The 10,908-nt window shown below is 44.2% G+C and overlaps 2 protein-coding genes across 6 annotated transcripts; one reads left to right on the top strand and one right to left on the bottom strand.

Moving 5' to 3' along the window:
- Positions 1-19: 19 nt before the first annotated feature.
- LYSET (lysosomal enzyme trafficking factor) lies at positions 20-8,758 on the top strand. 5 transcript variants are annotated; one of them, XR_014228782.1, is made up of 6 exons: positions 20-173; positions 1,211-1,345; positions 1,834-1,921; positions 2,245-4,925; positions 5,972-6,090; positions 8,660-8,758. XR_014228782.1 is itself a non-coding variant. In XM_082317833.1 (4 exons), exons 3-4 carry the CDS (start codon positions 1,917-1,919, stop codon positions 2,654-2,656), a joined length of 417 nt encoding a protein of 138 aa, XP_082173959.1. In that variant the 5' UTR covers positions 20-173; positions 1,211-1,345; positions 1,834-1,916; the 3' UTR covers positions 2,657-5,965. The 5 variants fall into 5 exon arrangements, 3 of the variants coding, with proteins under 3 accessions (XP_082173959.1, XP_082173960.1, XP_082173961.1); XR_014228783.1 differs by lacking the exon at positions 8,660-8,758 and having other exon boundaries at positions 5,972-8,631; XM_082317833.1 differs by lacking the exons at positions 5,972-6,090; positions 8,660-8,758 and having other exon boundaries at positions 2,245-5,965.
- Positions 8,759-8,880: 122 nt separating this feature from the next.
- On the bottom strand, positions 8,881-10,751 carry GON7 (GON7 subunit of KEOPS complex; the record flags this gene model as incomplete). The annotated part of the gene is made up of 2 exons (XM_082317836.1): positions 8,881-10,452; positions 10,544-10,751. 2 exons carry the CDS (start codon positions 10,749-10,751, stop codon positions 10,322-10,324), a joined length of 339 nt encoding a protein of 112 aa, XP_082173962.1. The 3' UTR covers positions 8,881-10,321.
- Between the last annotated feature and the right edge of the window lie 157 nt (positions 10,752-10,908).

The following is a 10,908-nucleotide window of genomic DNA, read 5'->3' as shown; positions in this document are numbered from 1 at the left end:
CCCATGCCGGAAGTGCCGCGGTTCCGGAGCGGTGGCCGGGCGGCGATGGCAGCGGGCCGGCAGCGGCGCGGCGGCCCGGCGGGCCCCTCCGCCTCCCGGCGCGGCGGCGCGGGCTGAGGGGAGCGGGCCGCCTGCCGCCGCCCTCCCGCTCCCTTCTTCTCCGCTGGAGGAAGGTAAGGGGCTGCCGGCGGCGGTGAAGGAGCCGTTGCGGCGGGGCGCTTCTCGCCCGGAGCGCGGGTCCAGCGCTCGCGGCGGGGCTGAGCGCTGCGGGCGGCGGCAGCGGCCGGTTTGCGCGGCCGGTTGCGGGAGCAGAGCCCCGGAGCGGCCGCGGCACGGCGGGGAGCGGTTCTGACAGCCGTGGCGGGCGGCTCCGAAAGCGGCAAGTGAAAACAGGGTCTCGAAACGGGAAATAACGAAGGAGCAAAGTCTGGGCGTTCTCTCTGCCGCTTTCGGTGTAACCCAGAGCCCTGGCTCCTCTCCTGGCTACTGCTGCCTCGCAAGGGCAGGAGGAAAAACAACTAATGTTTACCTTCTTAAACCTACTGCAGTTTTAATAGCGTTTGTGCTTTCGATATGTGCATTCCTTTTGAAGATTTATTTTGTCTGAAGGCGACTACTTGTTAGCCATCTCTAAAATGCCTGACTGCTGGAAAAAACGGGCCGTGACTTAGCTGTTGGGTAAACATGGACTCTGGAATTGAAGTTTTTATCCAGTGGATTAACAGCTTTGGACACAATTTTTTTGATTGTCCTACTAAAAGTATTAACTCAGTGTATTACAGGGAAGCATACTGTTAAGTTATATAGAAGGATAAGCCAAACAATAAATAGCTGTCACAGACATAAGTAATGGCATTCTCAGGTACTTACTGTCACTGTACGCCAGACTCTTTTAGCCACCATAAATGCAGCAGTGCGAGGGCCAGCACAGCTTCTCCAGGGCTACCCCGGTCAGATTCCGTCAGGTCAGGATTGAAGTCTTTCAAGATTGCCAACTAAACGGATTAATTGGGCTTCAGGAAGGGGGACTTAGAAAGGTGTAGTGATTTTTTATCAATTACGGTAAACTCTGTTATACTTCCATTAGTAATTATTGCTCTGTATGCATAAATCATCCTTAAGTAACCATTTCTGTTTAGTATTTTTGAAGCCTGATATGTTTTTTTAAAACAGCATTGCACAAATTGATTTTGCCCCTCTCTTAAAAAAGGTGGGAAAGATAAAACCCCAACAGTCTGAAAAAGCGTATTTGTTCTGACGGCTCTAACCAGCTGGCAGTGAAGCGGTGGTTCTCCCTGCCCTGCCCGAGGGCTATTTTGAGGGAAGGTGGTGATGACTTCTTGATGTAAGTGGAGGTACTTCAGCTAGAGTGTTTGTGACTGGTTTGAAGAGTGTTTTGAGTCACCTAGGCCCGTACAGCCAGCCGGAGATCTTAAAGCAGCTAAAATCGAGGCCAGTAGTGTCTGTGGTACTTCAATAATTTGTGCTTCTTCTGAAAAGTGCCAGTTGACTGGTGTCTGGTTTGTTCTGCACTGAGTCTGTTACTAGTACAGATGTTCAGCTCCTTTCCTGTAGAAGGCATACTGCAACTGTTCACACCGGTAGAGCAGAAAGACAGTTAGGTGCAAGTAACACGCTTATAGTATCTTCATGTATGCACATGGGTACAAATACATACCTTTAGTGTCTGCTCATGTTCAAATTGAAAACAACGTTTTATATCGTTCATAGATGGGCACTCAGCTAGAGCTTAATAAAACGGGATGTTGCTACACTGCAAACAAGCAGTGGTGCTCCTGTTACTGGCTGGCTAGCAGCGTGTTTGTCTTGCAGATGTCAAAGAACTTTACAAACTTTCCATATTTATAGAAAGTCTTGTATTATCCCCGCTCTGCGGCTAGAGACACTGAGTGCAGATGGGGTAAGTAACTTATCCAATTTATGACTTCTGTTGTTCACTCAGTACTTGACTTTAGCCTTGTATAACATGATAGCTAGCAGACCCTAAACTAGCCAGAGCCGTTGATGGAGCACTCTCTGTAATTACCATTAGCCTGTTGCTGGCATAGTAGCATGATTTTGTCCGATGTAGAGAGAACTCAGGTCTTCAGAAACGCGTGCGTGTGCTGTTTTTACTAACATGTAATGAAAAGTTACAAAAAGTTGGCTTATGAAAACCAGGCTTCATCTGTGTCCCCTCTTTCTCCAAACTGTACTGAATGTATACGTCACCTTTTGTTCCAGGTGCAGAGCATGGAGAATGATGAACTTCCGCCAGAGGATGGGATGGATTGGTGTGGGGTTGTACTTGTTAGCAAGTGCTGCAGCTTTTTATTACGTCTTTGAAATCAATGAGACTTACAACAAGCTAGCACTGGAGCACATTCAGCAACACCCCAAGGAACCACAGGAAGGAACGACATGGACGCACTCCTTAAAAGTACGACTGCTATCCTTGCCTTTTTGGCTGTGGACTATAATATTTTTAATACCATATTTACAGATGTTCTTGTTCCTCTATTCCTGTACAAGAGCTGACCCCAAAACTGTTGGGTATTGCATCATTCCTATCTGCTTGGCTGTTATTTGCAATCGTCATCAAACATTTGTGAAGGCCTCTAATCAGATCAGTAGATTACAACTGATTGACACTTAGCTCAATTTCTAGTTTCCGTAGCTGTTTTGAAGCAATTGCAGATGCCTGATCTAATCACAAGACTGAAGTTCTGAGTGAAGGCTGGAAAGAGCCTTTTCTTTCAAACTGTTAAGCAATGAAGAGAGTGACTGTTTTATATTTAAAAAAAAAATAACTACAAAGGTTTTTAAATATGGGTCTATCAGAATGGCCAGAGTGGGAGAGCCCTATGTGACACTTGATGGAAGTATTCCTCATTTTGCCTTAATGATGCAAAATTGCAACACTCCATCTGAAACGTCCTGTGGGGAAATAAGTTTCTGGTCCATGACTTTACTCCTTTGTGCAAAAAAGTGATTTCCTATGTTTTCCCTTGGAGTAAAATCAATGAAAAGATACTTCTTTTGTGGTAAATGTAAAAGAAAAAAAAAAATCAGAACATGATTATAAAGGCTGCACTTAACACAATTCTTTGCTTTTTCTTTTTTTTAAAGTAATTAATATCTACATCAGTGCTGGTTTTTAATGATTTTTTTTAAAAGAGTTTAGATATAAATGCAGGGAGCAAAGAATAAAGTTTGTGCGAACCTTTAAAGGGAAAAAGGAACTTTTTTTCCTGTGGTAGCATACTTTTGTCAGTGACCACAACAGTACCATGTTGTAGTAGGTAGGCAGTGAGGAGTGGCATAGGCCTGGAGGTTGGTGCTTTAAACACTTTTCCTATGACGTCAAAAGCAGCTTATGCTGGCATTGGCCTGTAGTCTGCACAAAACTTCATTTGTGTTTCCTTCTCCTATCTATAGAAATCTCCTTTGATAAAATTACAAGCGATTGGAATTTACTACCATTCTAATTTCACTCCGGACATGATGCAAAACCGTGTTCTGGGAGCACTGATGTATTAGGAAAAACTTTGAATTTGGGAAGGTTAACTGGTATTAGGTTGGGGGGATGCTACAAACAGGCTGTAAGACAGATAACCATGTTTCTTCCAGAAATTTGAAGAAGATACCTCCTTCTCATTCTTGCAATGAATGCAAATTTCTTCAGTCATACTGAAATTCCACTGAGGTTTCTTACCATAGTTTCAGCCTCTATTTTTCAGTGCTATTTTGGCATAGCATTTAATTCTAACCCCTGGATTGTGTATTTGGAATAATATCGAATCTGTTCTTTCTTCTTGTCTGTTTTTGTTTCTTCTTAGAATAACTAAATTTTTGAGCCAGCCATGATGGAGGTAACCTTCCAAATGTGAAAACAGTGCAAAATACACTCTTCAAAAGCAGTAGGCCCAAAACACTTACGAACTAAACTCCTCAATTATAATTTCACCTGTATGTGATTGTCAGTACCTAATCATCACAAATGCTAATCCATTTCTGACTACTTTAAGGGAATCCTGGAGAATATCAGCTTTCTCTTGCTTTGGAAAGAGAACGTGATTTTCAGTGTTGCTATGTTTAAGCATGGCAGTTACAAGACCTTAAACTTTCTGTTTGCATTTGGAGATATTTTGAGACACTGGTTTCAAATGCCAGCATTGGTGCTAGGACCTGAAAACAATGTAGCCTTTACAAGAAGGCTTTAAGTTCTAAGTGCAATATGAAAAGGAGGAAGCTGCCATCTTAATATGCTGGAGTAAGAATAAAGTCAAACTCTGACTTGTAGTATCTTTGGGAGTCAGAGTCTTTAAGTTGTGTTGTTTCCTAACTTTAAAAATCACCATCCTATTTATCTATAAAATAAAAACTTTTCAATGTTTATAAACAGAAGTCTGTTAATGCAGATACATATCAATGGTGCTTTTTTTTTTTTTTTTTTTGCATATGTTTGTTGCTAGACAGCAGTGCTGGCAATCAGCTGCTGTAGCTTACTATCCTGTCCTTCCCTCAGTGTGTATGTTTGGTTGATCTTTTTTGTTGTCCTTTTATGCTCTGTGCCCTAATTACTTGTCTGTAGCCTGAAGTTTTGGGGTTGGCTGGATGAAACTGAATCCCTTTGTCATTTCTCTACCTTTGTGTAACAGGGAGATACCTCTGGCTGGACTGTGTTTTTAACTTGATGCTGTAGTTTTTAAACTGAGCAGTTATGTTGTGTCTAGATGGAGTTATTTAAAGAACAACAACATAAGAGGAAGCATCAAAAATAGAAAATGATAGGGAGAACTGCCTAGGTTTCTCTTGTGCAAGCATGTGGCCTTTAGCAAATTCATCAGCGTGCCTGATGCGATGAGCCAAGCTGTCTGGATGTGGAGCACGTGCTCGGCGCAGCGGTGACTTACGGAACGGAGGTTTGTGTTCGTAGACTTTTCCATCAGAAGCCTGTTTTTGGATTAAAGCTGTCACAAACATGAGCTTTACAACTAACTACAGAAAGACACACAATCTAATTCAAGCAAATGCTGTGTCTGTAAGGATTTGAGCTTGAGGTGGACAGCAGAAATGGAGAGAATTAGTATAAACTTTTAACATAGTGCATATGACTACTAGATGATAGGAGCAGGAGAAGAGGAAAGCTAGCTCTGCTGGTGCTTCCAGCATTTTTGGCACCAGTGGAGCATCAACAGGTGAAGTCTTACCCACAGAGTAAGTAAAGGAAAGATTATAAAAACTAATGATAAAATTGCTTTTTACTGTAGTCTTTTAAAAGAAGTAGTGAAATAACTTTAAGCTTGATTATCCTGAACATTTGTAGATAGTGTCAAGGCTACTTACAGAAGACAACTGCCTGTAACACAAATTGATATAATCTACAAGCTTTTGGGATAATGTAGCTCAAAGAAGTTTTACCACCTCTAAAGACTACAGTACTTCTCAATTAGTTCTTGATCAGAAGTGACAGAAAATAGTGCAAATCTGTTTCTATAGCAGTGGCATTAATAGAAGATGGGAGACTAGCTTATACTAGAACTTGCTCATACAAATCTATTTAGTTCTTTTCACTGAGTGGGCAGAAAAGATGAGTTGCTGCAGCTTCCGCTTCGGTGTGGGAAAGCTATTTTTACTCAACTCATACTGAGTTAGCTCAGACCTGATCTTGAAGAGCTTCTAAAGCAGAAGCTGTAATAATAGAGGCAGTAATGAAGTCTTCAGAAGATTGCTAATCTCTACCAGCTTAGCAATCATTCAGAGCTTTAATTTTCTGCCAAGAAATTGAGTAGCTGTAACACAAGGTTGATTAATACTCATCTCTGTGCCACCTACCCTGGATTTCTTTTTATTGTGTTTGTGTCGCAAGATAAAGCTTTAGTGATGCTTGAGCATCACTCTTGGGCAGTCTGAGTGTTAGTTTTCATCAGCTGCTGGGCCTTCACCTGACAGTCCCTTCCCATCTCAGGAAAATGTCTGCCACATTTTTTTAAATGCTGCCGAGCCTGTTCTTCACTTCCTCCCATGGGAGAGCAGGTCCAATGAGGAGCATACCTTCAGGCTGCAGCCCTTCAAACTTGGACAGAAGTAAGTTGCAATAAAATGTGTTCCTTATAAGGTGAGTTTCTTCCAGCAGTGAAATAGAACTGCAAGCCTGACTTCTTTTTTCTAATTAAAAATAGGAGGATTGACTTATCCTTGGAACAAAACTTTCCGGTTTGTGCAGGATACCTATTAACTCCTCTTATTTTTTTCTTGCCTGGTCCATTGTCTTCTTAAAAGGATGCTCTTTAGTTTATTATTGTATTAGTTTCTAAAAAATCCTGCTTTTCATGTGCCAGCCTTGGATGAGAACCTCTTTTCTACATATGACCCAATGCATGAAAGCAATTTAATAATTTTATCAGGTAGTTAATTGGTAAGAACTGACTCATCTTAGCTCTCGTTAAAGCTAGCCCTATGGTACAGGTTTCTTCTGGAAAGAAAGAACATGCTACAGCCACAACAAGGTACCTCTGCTCAACTCTCAGTCCTCAAAGCCCATCACTAGCCCAGTAAATTTTGGCTTGTGGATGTGCCCAAAACCACTGCTCAGTTGTTTACACTGCTGAGTGTTAACGTAGTTACCATGTGTTAAGCCCCATGATACATTATTATTTCCCAACTGCCAGATTACTGTCTATTTTAGAGAGAATCTGATATCTGTAGTAGCTTGTATATAAATTAACTTTTAAGCTAGAATGAGTGGGAATTACACAGGGGCTGCAATGGGTGAATTGCATTCAAACCCTTTTAATGAAAGTGATGAGACTGAATCTCTCTCTTAGGAACTAGGAAAGGTCATGCGCTTTTAGACAGTGCCCTGATTATCGGGCATAATGGGATTGCCCCCTTTCCTCACAGAACCATCTGAGTGCCTAACAAATATCATACCTGTGATTTTAAACCTTTTTTTTTTTTTTTTTAAACACAGAACACTGCAACCTGTTAACTTCCTTTGTGAATTTAGCCTCAAAGTTGTTTGAACCAGCAAATTCAATATTTCAAAGCAGCAACTATAGAGTATGCCATATAATGCTAGTCTATGTGAAGGAGACTTGCTTTGACATTTTTGCTGTTCTGTTTTGCAGCTAGCAAAAGTAGTTGGTTCTCATCTAAATACTACTAAGCATTTAATTTAGTATTACTTCATCTCTCTTAATTTGATAGAAAGATACCAGCATTCTCCCCTTTACTGGTAAGGAAATCCATCTAGCCCCCTCTGGCTAGTAAAACCAAGTTCTGTTACTAAGACATACAAACTACACTGAACGGTGCAGAGGTGGTGAACTGGCCTTGTTTTGTGGCAGCCTGAAGCTTAGTTAAGGTACAAAAGCACTAGCATATCTCTGAGATTAAGAGTATGCCATCTTTCTTCCATCAAGGCTTATCTACTCTACCTAAGATGCAGGGGCCCCAGTTGACTTACGGTGTGCACAAAGCTTCATCCTCTAGGACAGCTTTGTAAACGTCATTGCAGACTTTTCCTGTATTCTCCACACACATAAACTTCAAGTTTTCCTGTCTTCACAAAATTTTGGAGCCTCTCCCAGCCTCTCCCATGCTTCACTGCCTTGTTTGACTTGGTTGCTTGCAAAAAGGGTGTGACAACCAGTGAGCAACACCAGCTGGTTCTCTCTGTTGCCCCCGGTACCTGTTCCCAGTTTGGCTAGGACAGTAGAGGGAGAGTGCAGTCCTGCTGGGGCAGAAAGGGGCTCCCTCAGAAGGGGTTCAGAGCACAGCTGTAGGGCAGGTCCTAAAGCAGTTATGGAGGGGGAAAGGAAAAAAAAAACACCACACGAAAGCTTTCTGTGCCTAGTTACCTTGCAGCAGCTCTCTGAAAAACAATGATGTTCTCTGTTGAGTTAGGGCACTTCTGTCACAAGCAAGCCTACAGTTCAGAATTATGTAAGGCCCCGTGAAGCTCCAGTGCCCTTTTTGTTGTTTAAAAGTTTTTGTGGCCACAGTAAGGACTAGAAGTGGTTCTTTAAAGGCAAGAACTTGAGTGGTTGTTCTTGACCCAATGCACATTGATACCTTCTGGAGGTCAGGTGCAGTCTGTTGCTGTGTCCAGGCTGACACAAAAAAGAAGTATCCCCTTGCTGGAGCATTGCCGGCATTTACTCCTATGCTAGTGAAGTTAGGGTGTGTTGCTTTAGACCAGAGGTTTTCAGCCCGTGACGTGCCAGTGGACTATTTACAGAAAGTCTATGTATAAAGGCCACAAATTCGTGCCTAAGGTTAAATGTTGCCTTTTAGCCACCCCACAGTTCACACCACTGGTGGAGTGTGTAGGACCGCAGCTGGGGGGGGAGGGAAGGAAAACGCTGCTCTCAGATGTTGCTCTACCACAAGCCTCCGAAGGTGCAGAACAGAGCTCGTAAAAGATGTCATCGCTTTAGCACAGGTCACATGAAGGAGCCCTTCTGATACATTTATCAGGCGGGGGTTTTTTTGCACTAAGTGTTGCCTTTGCCATTTTGATAAGCAGCTTCCTTCAATGCCACTTCCTTCAGTAAATTATCTACCCTAAAACACTTTAAGCATTTTATCACTTTAAGATTTTGCAGCCTGACAAGAGATCAGAATTAATTTGTGTAATTTTCTCTTACCCTAGGTCCTCAGCAACTAAAGCTCCCTAGTCTTCAGAGCTGGTCTTGTCTCCTCAGTTATGCCTCTGTCGTATCTGCTAACAGAATAATGATGTGTGTCAATTTCTTAGAATAAAAGTACATAAAGATGTCCAAAATATGTTTACTGGACCTCTTTTCCAACTCCCCCCTCCCCATTTCAAATGAATGCAATTTTGTGCTTACAAAAATTCATCATTTATTCCAATACTTTGTCTTCCATATGCAAGTCTCAAGGTTTGCGCAGTTTCCAGAATACACAAAAACGAACTATGCCAGCCGAACACATGAAAATGAAAAAAAAAAATAAAAAGCTTTTCACACTGTTAAATCAGTTAATTTCTGCTAGAGAAGACTCTCGGGCTCCACAGTAAGCTCTATGGACTGGCTATCAAGAATGCTTTATGCCTGTTCACAGAAGCATGCACCAAACAAAACCTGGGAATTGAAGTAACATACGGGAAGCACTGACAACTTTCCCCTTGCAAGAAGCATCTGTTACCTTAATGACATTCCACATGCTGCATTGTCATCGAAAGGAAGAACAAGCTACCTCAGCAGAGGGATTGGTTTATGCTGGTTTATACAGCCATGAACTGTTACACATAATGTACTCAGAGCTGTTCCTCAAATATTTATACTTTCTCCCACTCTAAACTACAGCAACCAGTGTAGAACCCTACTACATTGCCCCTAGTTTCTGCCCAAAGTTTTTGTTTTTAGGAAGCATCTGAAAACATCACTCTGCTTTTTTCTTATTTTTAGGTAATGATGTTGATCTGCATAGCAGAATATTAGGCTGTGATGTTCACTTTATTTGACTTAGGCTCATTTAGTAGCTAAAAATCAACCTGGATAAAACTCAGTGATGGAAGAAAGTACATAAAGATTGACTACTGCATGAAAAAATGAAAGAAAAAAATTGGCGAAAACAGGCTTAGGACAGACAGCAATTTTTGAATTGTGGAATACTAAAGATAATTATCAAAGTCACACTGACTTGTCACTTTCCTGGCTGTCACAAAAACTGAGGATTTTTTGAAACCAAGATTCCCAACTCTTTCAATCTCCTTTGTCTGTGACCTTTTCCAGGAAAATACTTGACTCATGGGTGACTAAAAGAAACGTTTTAGATGACAGGCAAAAATAATCTTCCATTGTAGGACTGTTCAGGAATGAACACGGTCCTACATTTTTTTTTTTTTAATTTTGAATACTCTACTGGTCTTATATTGCTTTCTCTCCATACAAATAAAAGTTGTCTCGTACCATTTTAAGATCATATCTGACAAAATAACTCTTTCCAGATTTTATTACTTTATTGTAAAAGTTTAAGTCACGTGCAGAAATACGATGACTTGGAAAAAGTCATTAAAAACGTAGCAGTCAGAAGACTGGCGAGGAGAGCTTTGCATTTGTCAACTAGTTCACTAAAGATTCTTCTCGGCGTAACACGGGTGCCCGGCAAGCAGCACGCTATGACAGCAAGGCGCATCCTCTCCTTCACGCTTCTGTATCGCAACAGCGTCGCGACGGAGGTGCCGCGGGCGCCCGCCCGGGCCTGGCGGCCCCCCCCCCCCGGGGCCGCCGACAGCCGGTGCAGCCGCCATGCCCCCTTCCGGGCCGGAGCTCAGTCCCTGACGCCACCGTCAGGGCTGCTGCACCTTCGTCCGCTTGGGCGGCGGGTCACCGGCGCCCGCGTTCGTGTCGAGGTTGTTTTCCCCCTCGCCTTCATCCTCCTCCTCCTCCTCCTCCTCGTCGTCGTCGTCCTCGACGCCACCTGCCAGGGTTCGAGCGGGGCGCGGATGAGCGGCGCGGCGGAGCCCCCCCGCCGGCCGCGCCCCGCCGCCGGCCGCGGCCCCGCCACTCACCGCGCGGCCGGCCGCCGCCGCCCGCCGCCTCTCTCTCCTCCTGCACCAGCGGCGCCAGCAGCTCCACCACCCGCTCCTGCAGCTCGGCCAGGCCCTGCCGCAGCCGCCGCAGCTGGCCGCGCTCGCCCTCCTCCGCCGGGCACGGCACCGGCACCCGCACCGACCGCGTCCGCCCCTCGCGGTCCCTCAGCTCCGCCACCAGCTCCATCGCGCCGCCCCGCCCCGCCCCGCCCGCCGGTCACGTGCCCGCCCGGAGCGCGGGCTCCCCCGCCGCTCCCCTCCGTGACGCGCGGCCCCGGTCACGTGGGGCGCGCGGTTCCGCTTCCGCTGTGGCGCCCCCTGGCGCCTCGGCCGCGTGTTTCCCG

Source organism: Platalea leucorodia, assembly GCF_965183815.1.
Source record: "Platalea leucorodia genome assembly, chromosome: 7".
NCBI lineage: Eukaryota > Metazoa > Chordata > Aves > Pelecaniformes > Threskiornithidae > Platalea > Platalea leucorodia.
The sequence above is the reverse complement of the archived record's forward strand: the minus strand, read 5'-3'. Positions and strand labels throughout refer to the sequence as shown.